At 32.7% G+C, this 18,792-nt stretch overlaps 2 protein-coding genes across 2 annotated transcripts in view; one reads left to right on the top strand and one right to left on the bottom strand.

Moving 5' to 3' along the window:
* LOC145317820 (calmodulin, striated muscle-like) overlaps positions 1 to 11,316 on the bottom strand; it is a 31,502-nt gene extending 20,186 nt beyond the window's left edge. The window contains exons 1-2 of the mRNA XM_080159091.1: positions 11,174 to 11,316; positions 9,992 to 10,196 (exon numbers count right to left, since the gene is read on the bottom strand). Of these exons, the coding sequence (XP_080015217.1) occupies positions 9,992 to 10,034 (43 nt within the window). The 5' untranslated portion in view covers positions 10,035 to 10,196; positions 11,174 to 11,316. The remainder of the gene's footprint in view (positions 1 to 9,991; positions 10,197 to 11,173) is intronic.
* LOC145317819 (OV-16 antigen-like) lies at positions 8,711 to 9,995 on the top strand. The gene has a single exon (XM_080159090.1). It carries the CDS (start codon positions 8,743 to 8,745, stop codon positions 9,658 to 9,660), a length of 918 nt encoding a protein of 305 aa, XP_080015216.1. The 5' UTR covers positions 8,711 to 8,742; the 3' UTR covers positions 9,661 to 9,995.
* Positions 11,317 to 18,792: the final 7,476 nt, after the last annotated feature.

Raw genomic sequence — 18,792 nt, 5'->3', positions numbered from 1 at the left:
AAGAGCTAACCTTTTTCACGAAAAAGACGCTAACTGTCCGTGACGGACGGACGGACCGATCCTAATTGTAGAAAAGCTTCGCTTCTAAAAAGTATTTTAAAAATTATTCAAAAATGGTTTAGTGCAGAAGTCAATCCATTCGCAAATTTCGGAGACCATTAGCAAAGGCCTTACTTCTTTAGGTGTAACTAGGGACTGAAATCCTAGCACCCATAGATCTATTTAAAAAGAGAGCGAAGTGGTTGAAAAATAATCTAAAACTATCCATAGGATCTTTAAAGCTTCTCTTAAATTGAACTTAAATTGAAAACTTTATCAGTTCAGTGGTTTTTTGTAGTTGCGTAGGATCTATATCAGTATACGTTTCCCTCACTGACTGACTCACTCTTTCTCTAAGTAAGTTCGTATTTGAATAAAAAAAATCCAAAAATATTATAGTTTATTTCATGTTATTTGTATTTATATTGAAATAAATTAATTCATAAATAAAAATAAAATGAATCTATTGTAGTTTTTTAATGCATATTTACTCATATGTCATCTATAGTAGATTTATTGACTTATTTAGATTTGAAATAGATGAGATTCTTACTTTGATGTAATTTTTTATATGAACAAAACTATGATAATGTATACTAAAATTTGCTTTGTGAACAAGTCTCTTGGTTATACTATGACAAGTTCATTGCCCTCACTGGAAAAGGTGAAGCCTAGCAAAATACTTAAATAATTATTTAAATATTTGCAACACTCAACTCTCTCTCTTACTTAAAGAAATATAATAATGTACCCTCAACTGCTATTCAAATAGTTAATAAGTCTCTTAATTATACTATGACAAGTTCATTGCCCTCACTGGAAAAGGTGAAACTTGGCAAAATTCTCAAAATACTCAAATAATTATTTAAATATTTGCAACTCTCTCTCTCTCTCTCTCTCTCTCTCTCTCTCTCTCTCTCTCTCTCCCTCTCTCTCTCTCCGCGCTCTCTCTCTCTCTCTATCTCTCTCTCTCTCTCTCTCTCTCTCTCTCTCTCTCTCTCTCTCCCTCTCTCTCTCCCTCTCTCTCTCTCGCTCTCTCTCTCTCTCTCTCTCTCTCTCTCTCTCTCTCTCTCTCTCTCACTCTCTCTCTCTCTCTCTCTCTCTCTCTCTCTCTCTCTCTCTCTCTCTCTCTTTCTCTCTCTCTCTCTCTCTTTTTCTCTCTCTCTCTCTCTCTCTCTCTCTCTCTCTCTCTCTCTCTCTCTCTCTCTCTCTCTCTCTCTCTCTCTCTCTCTCTCTCTCTCTTTCTCTCTCTACATCTCACAAGGGGAAAAGTCGACTTTGAGCAAAAAAAATTGTAAAATTTTGAACATGATAAATTTTTGTGTGATTTGCCTCCTTTATTTGAAATTCTAAACATCTCAGGTCAAAACTGTTTGAATGTACTATTGTATTTTTAAACATTATCTGTACAACATTTTAATACTTTTTCATAAACCAGCGTCTGCGCCCCTATCATCTAAGGGCTCTGTATTGAAAGGTGTAAAATAAGGGCAGAAAAATAGCACAAAACCATCTAAAGGTTTAAATCTAAAAATAAAAGAGCCGCTGTATTGAAAGAGGTAAAATAAGGGCAAAAAAGCTCCAGACCATCCAAAGGTTTAAATCTAAACCTAAAAGAGCCTTAAACGATACCAGGACCTAAGTCATTTATCTTAGGGAGCTACCTTCTAAAAATGCAAAAAAAAATAGAACAAGATTTGAACAAGAAAAACTTCCATAGCATTTGTATTCTGGTCGGTCAAACAGTTTACCAGATCTTACTGGACATATATCCAGCTTCTTTTAGATTTTTATTAACCATATAAACTTGAGGCTTAGTCGCGGCTTAAGCGCGGCTGAATTGCATAGTGATTGTCTGTGTGCCCTCAAAGCAAGGATATTTTCGTCCTTGTCTTATTCAAATTTATTGCAATTGCATACATGCTTTTTTATTGCAAAAGTGCCTAAAGATCACTCAATCGGTCAGCGATAAAGTTGCATTATCCTAGAATGCCTACATTGCAAATAATCAGGGCTAGGCAGCCGCGCATAAGCCTTAATTTTAAACCCGCTTGTGTGCAAAAAAATATTTCGAAGAAATGAATTGTTAGTTAAGGATCAGGTTTAGATATCAAGCTGGATTTCAAAGTTATAATATGTTTTTTTTTACAGAGGCTTACACACGGCGGACGCGCGGATGCCAAGCCCTGCAAATAATTTAGCAAAAAAAAGGGTTTTATACTTTTTCTAGTTTTAGAATGCTTGAAACTTTATCTGTTAAGATTTTTAAAAGCACAGCTTTTGCAAAGGTGAGGTAGTTCTGTCCGTATCAAAAAGGTTTGCCATTAAATGTTTGTTTTTGAATATGTATTTTATATTATAGATTATCAGGCAAAATATTTGCAGCATAGCATCTTGATTATTGCGTCCTAACATGTATTTATCTCTAAATGAAGCATCTAGCAATATTACAACAGACTTTTATTCAGGAGTTTTAGGATAAAATGTTGTTGAATTCTCTAGAAATTTGAATAATTAAAATTTGTATCCCCCTCTAGATGTCTCTAGGAGCACTAGAGATAGTGGGTGGTTGAATTTGTCCCCCTATTTCTATTTTAGTTTCAAAAGAAAAGCTAAAATCTCCCTTATGAGAAGACATTTTTAGGAGACCCTTATCGGTTCAGCGGTTAGCAAGATCCTTCGGAGATAACAGATAGTTACTATTATATAAGAATTTCTCTAAAAAGAGAGAGTTTAAAATCTGACGATTGTGAAACTCTAAAAACTGTATAGTTAAATATATAAAGTAGTAAGCTTTTTTGTCCGTAGCGAAGGATCTCGCTAACCTCTAAACCGATATGGGCCTCCTTTACAGGGAAGCTTCTTATGAATCCTTTGATGGTTTTAGGCTATACATAAAATTCTGGGTATTTACTGCCCTTCCATGTCCCTTCGATTATAGCTGCTAGGAGTGCAGCTGCTAGAAGTTTAAAAAGAAGAAATTAATGCAAACCAATCGTTAAAACAAACTAATAACTCATATTGATTTCATAATTCAATTTAAAAATTAAACATCTCTTATTTGGAATGTTTAAGAAACTCCTTGTTCTGATAATGTTTTATGTTAAAGGAAAGCTGGTAAAATCCTTCTAATCAGCTTGTGGTAGCTACACACACCCCAAGCTACAATTTTTGCGGGCAGTTCTGAGTCTAATACCATAATTCATAATGTAAAGAATTAAGGTTTTTTGTCCGTCATTTAAGATCTCTCTAACCACTGAACCGATGAAATGCCCTATTAAAGAAGTATCAAAAAGCTACCTAGCTGGTTTTAGGTCATTTTTTATGTGCAAGGTAGATTTCAGGAAAGCATTAAATAGATCCCGGAATGGCTTTTATCTACTGTTTCTCAATTGAAGAAGTCTTTAGAGGCTACAATTAACACTAAAATTATAATAAATTTTTATTTAAAGCAGAAAATTCTTTTTTTTTCTTCGTTAAGATCCCGCTAACCAATGAACCGATTAAATTCTCCAATTTAAAAAAGTTTTAGAAGCTACATTGTGATGGTTTTAAGCTATTCTTTTAAAATTTCAAGATTGTTTTATGCTTAAAATTGCCCGTTTCATTTCTCTTTAAATACAGATCCCTCAGATGCCAGTGGCTAAATAAATGTATAGATGTATGACCCAGACAACTGCCTGGTCCAAGTAGTGGGGACCTTTTTTTGTCTGTTAGCAAATTGCTTTCTGCTTTTTTGACGTGACTTGGCTTTGTTTATATTTATGACGACATTGGCTGATATTCAAAGACCCAATTGATAATCGGCACAAGGTCCCCATCCCGTGGGTAGATATATACATAGATATAGCTCGTACCTCCTCTATAAGTTGCCCCACACTGGCGAATTGTAAGATGTTGCCAGAAAGCTAACTCTTTGAGTAAGCTTGTCCGTCCATAGTAAAAATTGCACATTATTTTCCAACTCAATTATATTGCCAAGGTCACCACTATAGCTTGCTAGGTAAATAATATACACCAGGAATCTAAAGGGATAAGACATTTGCCGATAAATTGATGTACATTCCTAATGACGATACACAAAATTATCCCTTCTTTAGATAACAATTAGTGGTAGAAACGTTTAGACACTCAACCATTCAAAATTCAAGCTAATGAATAAGAAATTGTAATTATAAAACTTTGGGGACTAGTGTAAAACACAGCCCAATGTCCCATCCCTCCCAGAATATACATACATGCATTTTATTTGGCTGTTACTCTGTTTTATACAAAATAAAACGAAGAACGATAACGCCCAATGTTTACAACAGAGGTTTGCTGAAGGGGGATGTATACACACCCCTGATTGTTGGACAATCTACACCCCCTCTAAAACAGCCAAGGGGGGTGTCTAGGTAAAAAAGTAAAATCTCATTAGTTTAAGGAGATTGGTTAAAAAGCGTCATGAGTGTAAAAAGAAAACTTTTTTACTTTATGTTGATTAGGTAGGGTATGGACTCCTATTGGGGTGTTTACCACCCCCCCCCCCCCTACCATCTAACATTAAAATAACACCTATCTTGTTTTTTGTAGTTGGGCTGTGTTAGAAAAATACTGTGCAAAAGCTTTATTATGTCAGATAAACCGTCATTAGACAAAGTAAACTTTAAAAAAGATGCTTTTTGGCCAGGATAATTTCCTCAAAGAATTTTAGGAGTCTTATAATGGATATATTTTTACTTGGATATTGCACCAGATTTTCATTTTCTCTAATGAAGATAAAATCGCAGCGGGCTAAGATAATGATACGCCCCATCCTACTGGATGAACGAACAGACCAATAAATTAGTTCCATGTTAGCAACCTAAATTGATGAACATTATTCCCTGACAAAATATCCACGTATATTCTATATTTATTAGTCTTATATATATTATATAGTCTTAACTTGAGGAAGTACGGACAAATAAGTGATGAGTAAAAAGTTATAAAATAGCTTCTATACTAATTAAATTAGTAAAAATGCACAATGCTTAGTTTTTTACAGGCCTAAATGAATAGATGATTTAAAATATAGGAAGTAGCACGGGTTAATTATTGTATTCAGCCTAAATAATTATTTCTCAAGCATAAATAATTAATTCACCATCTTTAAAGCTTGTTACAGATTTAAGGATATGTCACATCAAGAAATTATATTTTGCCTTTAACTTTTAAGCAAGTTAAAATCGTCAACAATGAAAAAAAATTATTTCTTATTCCAGTCTTGCTATTTTGCTAAAACTATTCTACAATTGAAATATCATTTTGAACAGTTATATCAAAAAATTGTATATTAATACTTAAATAAGATCATAATAATTATTTTTAGTCAAGATATTGATATCAAACTAGTTGAATTCAAATAAAATACCATTTACCAGCTATAATTGTTACAAATAAAGAAAATTTAAAAATGTCCTTAGCAAAATTGTTCTTTTATTTTATTAAATTTGAAGGGAAAACATTTTTTATGATAATTAATCTAGCACCCTGGAATGGATATATTATTACTTGGATCTTACACCAGATTATCATGTCCTCTAACAAAGTGAAACATGCAGCAGACTAAAATATCGATTCCACCCGTCCACCATCATTACCCAAACACCTCCGCTCCTTCTGGCTGGACTAACTGATCAATAAACGAGTTAGTAAGCTAAATTGACGACAATTTTTTCTCTGATATATTATCCTTTATATTCTATATCCATTCTCCCTGGATAGACATGCCTAAAGGTACAGGTCAGGTAGACAACAAATTAAGGGTACAAATTATTATAAACTTCAGGGGCATGTTAATTAATTCTATAACAACTATTATAATGGATATAGGATATACGTGGATATATTGACAAGGGAAAATTTTTCGTAAATATAGCTTCCTAATAAGGATCTTTTTTATTGGCCAGTTCATTCATCCATCGGGAGGGGAGTGGAGAGGGTAAATGGTGTGGATGCTATCGTTACTTTAGCCAGTACTTTATTCGAGTACATGAAAATCGGGTGCAACACCCAAGTAACAATATATCAATTACTATTATATACCCTCTTAACTAGCAAAGCATGATGATTCTATCCCGTAAACTTAAATATTTATGGCGACAATTATTGTCAATGAAATAGAGGGGTAGGTTACTGGTAGAATCCGTAAAGGTGTACGTGTGTTTTAAGGCTTAAAAATGGTAGTAGATCGATAATATTCACTAAATATGTGTATTTTTTATTGAAAAGAACTATAGACAAAAAAATTTAAAAAGTTAAAATAAATTTTTATCGTTCTACTACTGTTTTTAACTTATAACACATAACCTTTACGGAATCTACTAGAATCCTACCCCTCTCTTAGTTGACATTAAAATCAAATGTTATTTAAGCCTGATTTTTATCCAACATTCCGATTACTTATTACATTAAGTTAAGTATATCACAAAACAAATTCAGTCCTTTTATGGGAACCATTACATAGATCACGAGCAGTTTTCTTTGCTGGTTTTCTATCTTTAATAACCTAACCCCAACAATTTATTTTTACCCTGTACCCAATAAAGATTTAACCTAATATTACCTCTAGTAAAAAGTACACACGAAAAACTAAAAAAAACTACCCGAACTTATGTTAAATGCATTAGATAATAAAGGAGCGGGTGTTTTTGCGCTCGACAAGGAACTTTGATGAAAACCACTCCTGTTTTAAAGAACAATCATGACCCCCCTTACCCTTTTAAATGTCCCTAGATGCTTGTGATACAGCCGGCAGTAAATTGACAAATACTTCGCTATAAAATGATCATATTAGTGTGTAAATAAACGAAAATGTTTGTCTGTTCACTTTTAGGAAAATTTGGCTAGACTCAACAAAAGCGTTGTTGTTCACTGCGTCACCCCTAAAAGTGCGCACTGATAAGCTTTTCTTAAAATTTATTTATAAAATTTAAAATCTAAGTAACTAGTATCTAATTTCAAACTAGCGGCTTGAGGAGGAGGGGAGTTAAATCCCAAACCCCATTTAGATTTGTTTACAGTAAAAATTTTGGGGGGGGGTTGATCCCCCCCTCCCCCCCCCCCCCCCGGTTCAGCGGCTAGAGATATCCTTTGGTACAGACAAACAAACAGAAAAACAAACATTCTTTTACTTTATTATAAGAATCTCATTATAAAATTTTCACATGTTTTGTATACAGCGCAGTGTACAGGGTAGCATTTTTGAGTTATGACAAATGACAATATTTTGTGAAGAAATATTGTTCATACTATTCACCATAGAGATAACATAAAGAATATAAATAAATAAAATTTGTTTTTTTAAGCGAAGCTTTTCTATAATAAGGGTCGGTCCGTCCGTACGTACGTCCGTAACGGATAGCTTTTTTTGTTAATTTGAGCATGTTAGAATTGTCTTATCAATTTCAAACTTTGCATGGTGATTCCTTTAGTAGTTGGGTATAATTTAGAAAGCGTGGCAACTATATATTTGTTACCAGAATGTCCGTACGTCTTTTTTAAACATGGTTTTTTTTTAAATATTTTAACAACAAATTTTTATATGATATAATAGTCCGATTGATCTGATTTTTGGAATACTGATTCCTAGGATAACAAAGTACAATGTTATAAGCGAATCATCTCTATAATCAAGTCTTAAAAATGTAAGTATGTCCTAAACATTATCCTGTATTTAAGCAGTTTTTCAACATATTTACTCAAATTCTTTTCGACTTAAATAATTTATATTCTGATTACTCATTTCTGACACTCTACAAGTGTTAATATTTGTTTGTCCTACCGTTTCAGAGCTTCGCTTTTTTGGATGTTGTCATCCTTTCTTTTTCATGATTTTTCCTTAATTTTCTTTCTTATTTACAATTAGGGAAATAGATGTTTTGATTAATTGCCTTGCCTCTAGCCTATAATAGATTTTCCAAGTATGCATCTTCTATTCCTACAATCCTCTTATATAAAGTAGTAAGATTTTTTGTCTGTGACTTAAGATATAGCTAACCGCTGAACTGATTGAATTCTCCATTATAGGAAAGCTTCACATAAGTCCCTGGGTGATTTTAGGAAATCTTTTTTTCGAATGAAGTCTATGGGTGGATTTAGGCTGTTATCCTACTGTTTTAAGTAGAGAGCCCCTAGAGGCCAGGGGTGTACAGCTGTTAGTAAATGAGAAAAATTGTATTGTTAATGTGTGCTCAAACTAGACTTTTATTTTTGGTAGAGGAAGGGTGGTTTCTTTAAACAAAGGAAAGTTTCCCGCCCTCCAATATTAGCTTAAAACAATGGCTTGTGCACTAAGTAAATTTCTTGAAAATCATAAAGTGCCTCTAAAAAAATGACGTCATACAATTAATTGACCAATGATAGGCTAGTATACATTGTAATTGTAAAGGTAAAATTCATAAAGGCCTCTCATTGGTCATTTCATTATTTGACGTCATTTTTTGGTAACACTTTACGCTGTTTCTCAAAACAAATATGGGCTAACAAATATTTTGCGTCAGACAGACATGTTCTGTTATGAATTACATTGAATAACAAAAGTTACTCCTCTTTTCTTTGTTTATTCTATGACATTTGCACTTGTTGATAAGAATATTCATAGTTGTTGGTGGGTATAAAAGAAACGGCGGAAAATAATTTAAATCAGTTTTGTGCTCTCTGCAATACTTTAAAGAGACAATGGAGCTGACAGGTACAGGTTTAATCCTTCTAGTCGCTATTCTCGGCGGCAGCGTATCTTCCCACAGAGGAGGGTGGGGTGGCAGACCAGGACGTAGACCTGGAGGTTATGGAGGTGGAAGGCCTTATGGAGGTGGAAGACCTTATGGCGGTGGAAGACCTCACGGCGGAGGAAAGCCTAATTGTAAGTTCCAATCTACTGAAGAGTTCCAGAATGCGTTCACCTCATCTGGAGTTGTACCTGACTTCATGCCAGCAGCTCCACCCCAGCCTGTCACCATATTCCAGTCAGACAGGAGGTGCCTCAACGCCAATGATTTGACATCAACATCTGCTCTGGACGTCAAGCCAAGATTTAAGTGGCCTGCCGAAGAGGGAGCCCTGTATACCCTTCTTATTGAGGACAATGTTCTGTCGACCCGTCCTGATTCACAATTTGGTCATTATCTGGTTGTCAATGTGCCTGGCAATGATGTTGATGCTGGAGATGATGTTCTTGACTACATTACAAGCTTTGCTTTTGAGCTGAATGCCACCGGTAACGGTCTTGACACTGACACTCTTACCCAAAAGAAACATTTGGTTCTAGTTTACAAGCAAGTGGGCAGGCTTGACATTGCTGATGACGAAAAACATATTGGCTGTTCTGCCAACCTTGGCAACAGATTCGCCTATGCCCATGAAGACATTGAGCAGAGATGGGATCTTGAACTTGTGGCTGGAACATTCTATCTTATTACTTATGAGGAAGGTTGGTCTGAGTATTGGATGTGCTATACATCAACTGCCGCCGGATTCCCAATTCCATTTCCCATAGAAGGAGTGAATGACAAGCCGCAGGGCCAGTGTGAGCTGTGCCAGAAGCCAGTTAGAACAACCACCAACAAGCCATGCAACAAACCATTTAGAGGATTGTAATTTCCTGTATGGCTTCGAAACCAATTAATATCCGCTGAATTAGAATTGGTTCTCAGTCATAATTAAAATTCATGAATAGCATCGTATTACATACAATTTTCCACTAATGTTAAAATAAAAATCAAAACATTAATACCAGTTTTGTTACTCCGAGTCTTTGACCCCTCGGGAAAAACAAAACTGGATTTAATCCTTATATCTTTTATTTTAATGTCCGCGGAAATCTGTCTGTAATACGATGTACATTCTCCAAACTTTATAAAGAAAACTAATTACTTTTCAACTTTGTTTTTAATTTACAATTTTTTAATTAAATCAATAAAAATCTTACCTAATGTTTGTTGATCCATGTTTTTTGAGAATGTTAGATCCATTTTGCAGATTTTATTCTTGGGTTAATCTTTGATTTTTGTATATTAATAGAAATAACAGTTTTTGGTTCTTTGTTGTCTTTAACTTTTTAACAATTCTTCAATGAAACTTCAGTGTTTTTTTACTTTTTTCTTGATTCTATTAATTTTTCACAGTTTTTATTCCTGCAAAGAAATAGAAGTTTAAAATTTATATTAATTTGGTTAGTTTAATTTTTATTAAAATTACTAAAAACCGGGGACAAAAGACCAGAGGTGGATTCTTTTTAAAAAATTATTTGTTAGGTTGGAAAGACAAAATTGTTTTGTAAAAAATCCTCTAAAATCACATAAAAAATGTACAAAAATTAAACAAAATCTTATGTTCAAAACCCTTTTATGATTTTATTTAATTTTTGTAGATTTTTACGTGATTTTGGAGGATTTTTTACAAAAATAATTTTTCCTCACCAGCGAGCAGCGACCCTAATTTTTTTTTTTTAAATTCCACCTCGAATTCTGACGGACATCTCTAAGTTAAAATTTCTCTACAACCCACTTCCTCCCCCCCCCCCCTCCCTTCTTACCCACTTTCCTTTAGTTACAGCACCAAACAAGTTTTACGTCAACATTACGCTACTAAAATTTACTACATTTTCAGAAATTTAAAACGGGATAAATTTGATAAACCACGGCCCCCTGACTAAAACGAGCTATTTAGGTATAAATCATTTTTTTAAATTGTGCTTGAAAATTATTATGTTAAAAAGGCTTAATCATGCTTTGATGAAGGCTTAAAATATTTTAGGGTGGCAATATAATTATTTTTCTTCTATATACCTATCCATGCATAGTATAGTCTTAGCATTATAATACAGCTTATACTAACAATGAAATTAATTCGAGAAATAAAATCACGAAACCCATACGTATTTTCAGCTGTCGTTGGGGGACATTAGTAAAATTGACGACCTTTCAATCTGCCCCCCCCCCAAAAAAAAAAAAATTGTATTCAAGATTTTTTCGCTTGTTGGTTATACCTTATTCCGGATAATAATATCTCATCAATCAGAAATACTCTTTTCCGTATAATTATCAAAAGAAGTTTGCGCTTTTTTTGGCTAAGGTCGTTCTTGTTAAATTTTTATACAAAAGTACTCTACCTTCGTCTAAAATACTTCTTTTAACAATTAGCAGATTTTTTTCTTTGTGCACTGACAAACTTTTAACTGATTATTTGTCACAAAACCTCAAAATAGTTGTCAAACATTTTTACTTCAGAACAAAACATTTAATTTTATATCTGAAAAAAATAGTATTTTACATCATGACATATGTTTTCATTATAGATATTTATCATAAGCCAGATTTCGATTATTTTCCACCGGAATAGATCCGGTTATGGGCTATAAAAAATCATACCGTTTTTGTTTGCCCATGTCTTCAGATCTCGAGACTGGAAAACAGGAAATATTCTTATAGCTTTTTATTTTCCCATCGGCGGATAAAATCAAAAAAAAAATTGTTAAAGATGTTTTTTTTGTATGATATAGTTATCCTGTTCATCAGACTTTTTAACATTAATTCCTAGGACAACAAGGTACAATATTATGAGCGGAGCATCTCTGTAATCAATTAATAAAAATGTAAGTATCTCGTCAAACAGAAACCTTTTTTAAAGAAATATACAACAAGTTTGTTAACAATAGATTATATAGATATAATACATATTTTTTAAAGTTTTGACATTCTACAAGTGTTCATATTCGTTGGTATTACCGTTGTTATTTCAGAGCTTCGCTTTTATGGATATAGTCATCCTTATTTTAATTGAAACTTAAATTAAAACGTTAATTGTTTTTCAATACTGTTCCGATGTATATCTGGCCAATTTCACTGTTTGTCGATCTGCATTGCTAATTCTAAGGCCAAGGTCATAAAAGATTTTCTGTGAGATTATTATGACATGTGTAATTAGGTTAAATTCTTCAAATTTTTCCTTGACGCAGGATAAATTTTTTACTTCTTACTATGTAATTCTACACATATTGATTATTATTTGTCATTTTAATTGTTTTTCTTTTCGAAAGCAAAGATTTTCAATAATTAAAGTTGTTCCCATAACTTAAACTACGATCGTAAGGGGCTGTGATTCAGGAAATTAATTCCAATTAAAACTGTTGAAGAATTAGATATTTTTTGGTACACCAATTGGCGTAATACTCGTTTTATGCAGTTACAAAAGGGAAGTTGGTATAACAGATCTATAATATAGATGTATATAAATATAACTACATCCCTCCCTTTGTCAATGACCTTTTTCGTCTACTAACAAATTATTTTTTCTACTTTGCTGTGTTAATAAACACCATTAATTGATTTTCTTTGATCGAATTGAGAGTCGGCACAAGGACAGTGCTCTGGGGAGATACAGTTATTTAACCCCTTCACCCTCTAGTGTTTTACTCTAATGTTGGTATGAAGGGGGGGGGGGGGGAAAGAAGGAAGTGGGTTGTGGGATAATTTTACGTAGTTTTTGTTGTTCGATTTTCCAATTAGTAACTAAAGTAGAACAAGGATGAAGTCATCTATAAAAGCGAAGCTCTAAAACAGTAGGGCTAACGAACATAAACACTTATAGAGTGTCAGAACTGAAAAATCAAAATATAAATGAACAAAAGTAGAAACAAAATTGTGAGTAAATTTGTTTAAAAACTTCTTGATATAGGATAATGTTTATGGACATACTTACATTTTTAGGACTTGATTATAGAGTTGCTTTGCTTATAATATTGTACTTTGTTGTCCCAGGAATCATTATACCAAAAATCAGAACAATCGGATAATTAGATCACATAAAAATTTGTTGTTAAAAACGTAATAAATCATCATGTTTAAAATGGACATACGGACATTCTGGTAACGATTATAGAGTTGCTACGCTTTCTAAGTCATACCTAACTGTTATAGGAATCAGCATGCAAAGTTTGAAATCGATAGGACAATTCTAACCTGTTTAAATCAACAAAAAGAGCTAACTGTAAAGGACGGACGGACCCTAATTATAGAAAAGCTTCGCTTTTAAAAAGGGTGATCTGTGGGTTCCATAAGAGTTAAGCTTTGTTGAGATATAAAAAGTATGAAAAAATTATTCTTTAAAAAGTTTTGATGTTAAGATTATTTTTAATTAAAATAAGACAGGGTGAATAATTAGCAGAGAGAAAGAGAGAGATAGAGGGGGGGGGGGGCAGTGAGAGTGAATGCCTGAAATAACAAGGATGACATCCTATTTGTAAGCGAAGCTTATCAAATTTAACAGTATTATCACAAAAGAACAATTGATCTTTATTACTTGGATCTTACACAATATTATCATGTACTCTAAAAAAGTGAAACTTGTTGCTGGCTAAACTTCCACCGCCAATACCCCATCCCAATACTGGATGAACGAACTGATCAATAAGTGATGTCCATGTTTGCAACCTGAATTATCGAAAATTATTTCTTCTAGCATAATATCCACGTATATTCTATATCCATTAAAAAAAAAACATAAATAATTTTGTTGAGTGACGGCGGAAAATTTATTTATAAATTTGAACCATGCATTTAAGTAAATTTGTTGCAAAATTACTAAAATACAAGATTCCCACTATAGACATTACATTTTGAGTATTGTTTGTAGTATTGTGCTAGGTTCATAGTTAAAAAAAGAAATTAATAAGATCATTCTATCATAAAAAATGAAACCAGAAAAAGCAAGAAAAACATTGAGTTTAACTGGACGTACGGTAATTCCGATAATGATTTTAGTACGAACGGACGTATTGATCCTAAAGTTAGAAAAGCTTCGCTTTCAAAAAGCCGGTAATCTGATAGAGGAGACCTTTCTAGGTAAAACAATCTGACGGTCAGCCCGTGTGTTAGTCTGTCCTGTCTCTGTCTATCATATACAAATTCAATGGATATAGCATATACGTGGATATTATATAACAGGAGATAATTGTCGTTGCTAAAATAGACATAATGTATGGGCCAGTTCGTTCATCCAGTAGGAGGGGGAATGGTAGAGGGTAAAGGATGTATCGTTATTTTAGCCAGCTTCAAGTTTCAATTTATTTGAGTACATGATAATCTGGTGTAATATCCAAGTAATAATAAATCCATTACAAATTCTTTATGTCTATGCGTCTTCGTGCTAAATTCAGCAGAAAAATTACTAAACAAATAAAAAATTTCTAAAAAAATCATTAAATAATTATATTAACCTAGAACCTAGGATTCTAGGGATAAGAATATCAACAGTAAATTAATCTTCACCCCTAATAAATGAATGGATTTTTTTCTTGGGAACAATAGTAACTTTTCTTATCGTATTATAGACAGCTTTTCGCTGAAAATTCTAAGATTAAACCAATTTTGTGAGACCCAAGGTGCCGTCGGACCTGGCCAACAAAATGGGTATAAACTTTATTATTTGTATTTTAATATTCGTAGAAAATTGTCTGTAATACGATGTATACATGTTTTTTTCTGTAAGGCTGAGAATCGGTTCTAATCCAGCAGATATCAATCGGTTTTGAAGCCATACTGGAAAGGGTTTAATTCATACTATTTAAATTCCCCTTCCTCCCTGCTTAAAACCTTTATCTCCTAGGCCCCTTTAATAGATTTTGGCTAAATTTCAATTAACAGCAAGAGAGAAATAAAAAAAGGCCAAGAATTTGAGCAAAAAGAACATTGATCTACTTTTACTTTTACTTTACTCTAAAAAAAACTAATTAAAGCCAGGAATGGGAACTATTTATCAATGACAAAAAAGCAAGTCTAACATTCCAATGCTAATCCATTAGAAGTATTAGGTTAGAGATATATTCCAATAGAAGTATCAGGTTAGAGGAATGTTCCACTAGAAGTATTAGGCTGGAGAAATATTCCATTAGAAGTATTAGGTTAGAGAAATATTCCAATGTTAATCCAATAGAAGTATTATGTTAGAGATTTATATCAATATAAATCATATGTTTGTTAGAAAAGCTACATATGAGCTTTTAATACTGTAGGAAAATGCAAAATTTCTCGACTTCTCTTTAAATTGGGATTCTGACATTTTTGACAAATCTTTTGTATATACTACATAACTTAGTTTGTCAATCCGTTTATTTGACATTTCTTCATATTTTGCAATAATGTTTGCTATATCTTAGCTTCGCTATTTATGATGTTGTAATCCTTGTTTGAATTATGATTTAAAAATTAAGTTAACAGAACAATTATTACATATCAAATTTTTAATGTTTAAAATAAAAAAACTTCACAATTAATTAGCGTATATAAATTTGATATGATTATGCAGACTATCTAGTAATGATAGAGTTGCTACATTTTCATCTTTATTGTAATTTTGAATAACTAGGATGATAATAAATTTGATAAATAAAATATTGAACTATCCGGCTCTATAGACGCGCGTCAGACGTGCCTCAAATTTAATCCCGTTTAGATGCTTTTAAAATTTATTATAAGAGGGATTGCCATGTTTGGGCCAGGTTTAGTCTTTCAGCTGATTATCTAAATTGCAAAAGATTGCAACGATTTCCCTGAGGCTTACAGGCAGCTAACGCGCGGCTGCCGAGCTCTGCTTTTAACTAGTTAAACTTTGTCTATTATATAGAGCATGACATCAAAGAAATTGAGATCAAACATTATCTTATTATTTTCCTTATTAAATATTAGGCCATACTAATCTATTACACGGAAAGCGTTTTATTGAAAGCTTTGCCTCCCCCACCTTTTATATGTGTAATTTAAATATTTAGATTAAACATTTCAAAACAGGGATAAGACAATGGCCGATAGATAGATGTACATCCCAAATGATGATACACAAAGTTATAACCTCTTATGTAGATTACAATTAGTGGTTGAAATGTTTGGACACTCAACTTTATAAACCAACTAAAATTCAAGTTGTACTGCCTACGAATAAGGTTACGTTATCATAAAACTTTGGGGACTAGTGTAATAAACAGCCCAATGTCACCTCCCTTCCTGATTCAAAGATCTAATGTCAAAAATAAACAAAAAAAGGTTTGCTTTGGTTTTTCGTATAAAGGCAAAATATCACTTCAAGATATAATTTCTTACATATTGTAATTAATTGAATATGGAATTTATTATGTGTTGCGATTTAAGTCAGAACAAAAACTTCATACTTATATGTTGTCAACTTGTTAGTAAAGCTGCTTATGCATCATTCCTTATCGTCATATAAATCATCATTTAAAAATCAAATTAAATAAACGTAGATTTCATATAAAAAATTATAATTAAGAGTTGCTATGCTGTCAAGAATATACCAGATGCAAAGTTTGAAATTGATAGGATTACTTTACCAAGGCTAAATAAACCTTCAGAACTATGCATTGCAGATAGGGCTCTTATTGTAGAAAAGATTAATTTTTAAAAGCTAAACTTTTATATAATCAAGGTCCATTCATACGTCCTTCAGTAATGGTTGACTTTTTGCGTTAATTAAGACATGTTAGAATTGTTGTATTGATTTCAAACTTTTCATGATAATCCCTGTAACAGCAAGGTGCGATTTAGGAAGCGTAGCAACTCTGCTTGTTACCAGAAACTAAACTTAAACTGATTTTTAACTTTTTGTCAAAAAATTTTTATGTAATACAATTATCCTATTTATTTGATTGTTAGAATACTGATTCCTAGGACAACCAAGTACAATGTCATAAGCGAAGCATATCTTTAATCAAGCTCTAAAAATGTAAGCATGTCCTTCAACAGTATTAACAAATTTGCTTTCAATTTTGTTTAGACTCATGCATTTAAATTCTGATTATTCAGTTCCGACTCTCGAGACTTAATGTCCGTTTGTCCTACTGTTTCAGACCTTTGCTTTTATATGGAAGTTGTCATCCTTGTTTAAATATAGGCTCAGAAAGTGCTAGACCTTGTCGGATGTCTAATTAGAAAAGTCTCAAGTATGGAATGTTTCGTTGATTTCTACACTAAAAATATCAAATAGTCAAACTTCTTTAAACAGAAAAAATCATTTGCTTTAACAGTAAGCTTCTATCAAATATTTATGAAGTATGTACAAATGAACAAATGTCAAAGAATATACTTTTTAAAATTGCAATTGTAAATTTGTAATTAATTTACAGTTTTTAAAAGGCTTTAATCAAAATAAAAAAACACCCTCCGCCAAAAAAATCTATTTTATATTTTAAGGAAGCGTAAAAAGAAAAAAATTGTTAGGAGGAATCTCTTTTAAAATCTATCTTAACTAGCATGAGAGAAAATTCAGTTCTCCCATAGCCCTACGGACGTCCGTACATAGATTAAAATGATTTATAGATTATTTTCGCTATATAAACAAGGATAACAACAACCATTAGTAGAAAAGCACCAACTGAACAAATCAAGGAAGGAATACGGACAATGAGATCTAAAGTACACTTGTTAATATCAATAATCACGAAACCATTTTAACATATATAATTTTTTTTGTAGCATGGCTGATAGACCGATAAATAAAGAAAAATTACTTTTTGGATGTTCATTGGTATAGGGAATCTTCACTAAAAAATCAGTTGACTTGAACTGACAGACAGACAGACAAAGGAAATTATAGAGAAGCTTCGATACCAACAAAAAAAATTGATATTTCTCTGCTGATATATAAATATGGATATGTTGAAACATAAAATATTATATTTCATACACGGAATTTATATTTGTCGTCACCGCAGCGACAAAAATATTTTATACCTGAAATTTTCACACAATTTAAAAGTCATATTTTATTAATATTTGATTAATATCACAATAGTTATTTATCGCATCGTATTATAGACATCTTCCCGAGGATATCAAGATAAAAAATTTTAGGTTAAAACTAGTTTTGTTAGCCCCGATGGGCTGAAGGCCCAGGATAATAAAACTGGTTTTATATTTCTTATTTTAATTTTAAAATTCGTGGAAAATTGTCTATAATACGATGCTGTACATGATTTTTCAATACAACTGAGAACCGGTTTTAATCCAGCGGATATTAATCGGTTTCGAAGCCCTACTGAAAAATAATATAATCACTGTCATAGTTAACAAACTGGAATGTGATAAGTAACTAAATAAAAAGAAACATTGTAAAGAAGATTGTGTCTAAGTTGGGGGTCCAGCACTTAAAGGCCACTTCCCCCACCTCCTCCAGGTAAACTCCACCCCCTAACACGTTCCTGGCCCTTCCAGGTAAACTCCACCCCCTTCTCTGATTACTTCACCTTCCCATTATTTCCTCATTTAGGTGCAAAACAGCTTCTAACGTCTTTCCTACCTAATGTTCATAGTTATATAGTGACACACCCCTTTTCCAGGTTTAAACTTTTACAAATCTCCGCCCCCCTTCCCCCCTAGAGACACTTCCCTTTTGTTATGCTTCCTAAAATACAAAACTAAATCTCTTTTCCTTCTTTACAAGACTATATCCCCAGGGATCTAAAGGGATTAGACAATGGACGAGAAACTTATATACCTCTTCAATAATGATAAACAAAATTACCCCTTTTGTATATTGAAATTATGGTTTAAAAGTTTGAACACTACTTGTATCGAGCCAGCAATTTACAATTTTATAAAAGTACCCAAGGTTTTTAGCCAACCAATAAAGTAACAAGTCTTAAATACTTTGGGTACCAGTATAATTAATAGTCTAATGTCCCCTCCCTCCCTCCCTGCTTTTCCTATCTCTCCTTAACTT

This window comes from Acartia tonsa, chromosome 4 (genome assembly GCF_053477335.1).
Source record: "Acartia tonsa isolate MP-2025a chromosome 4, ASM5347733v1, whole genome shotgun sequence".
In the NCBI taxonomy this organism is placed as follows: domain Eukaryota; kingdom Metazoa; phylum Arthropoda; class Copepoda; order Calanoida; family Acartiidae; genus Acartia; species Acartia tonsa.
Note: the sequence above shows the minus strand (reverse complement) of the source record. Positions and strands in the feature narration are given on the sequence as shown.

Coding starts and splice junctions, on each gene's coding strand:
- LOC145317819 (XM_080159090.1), top strand. CDS start 8,743: ATGGAGCTGACAGGTACAGGTTTAATCCTTCTAGTCGCTATTCTCGGC.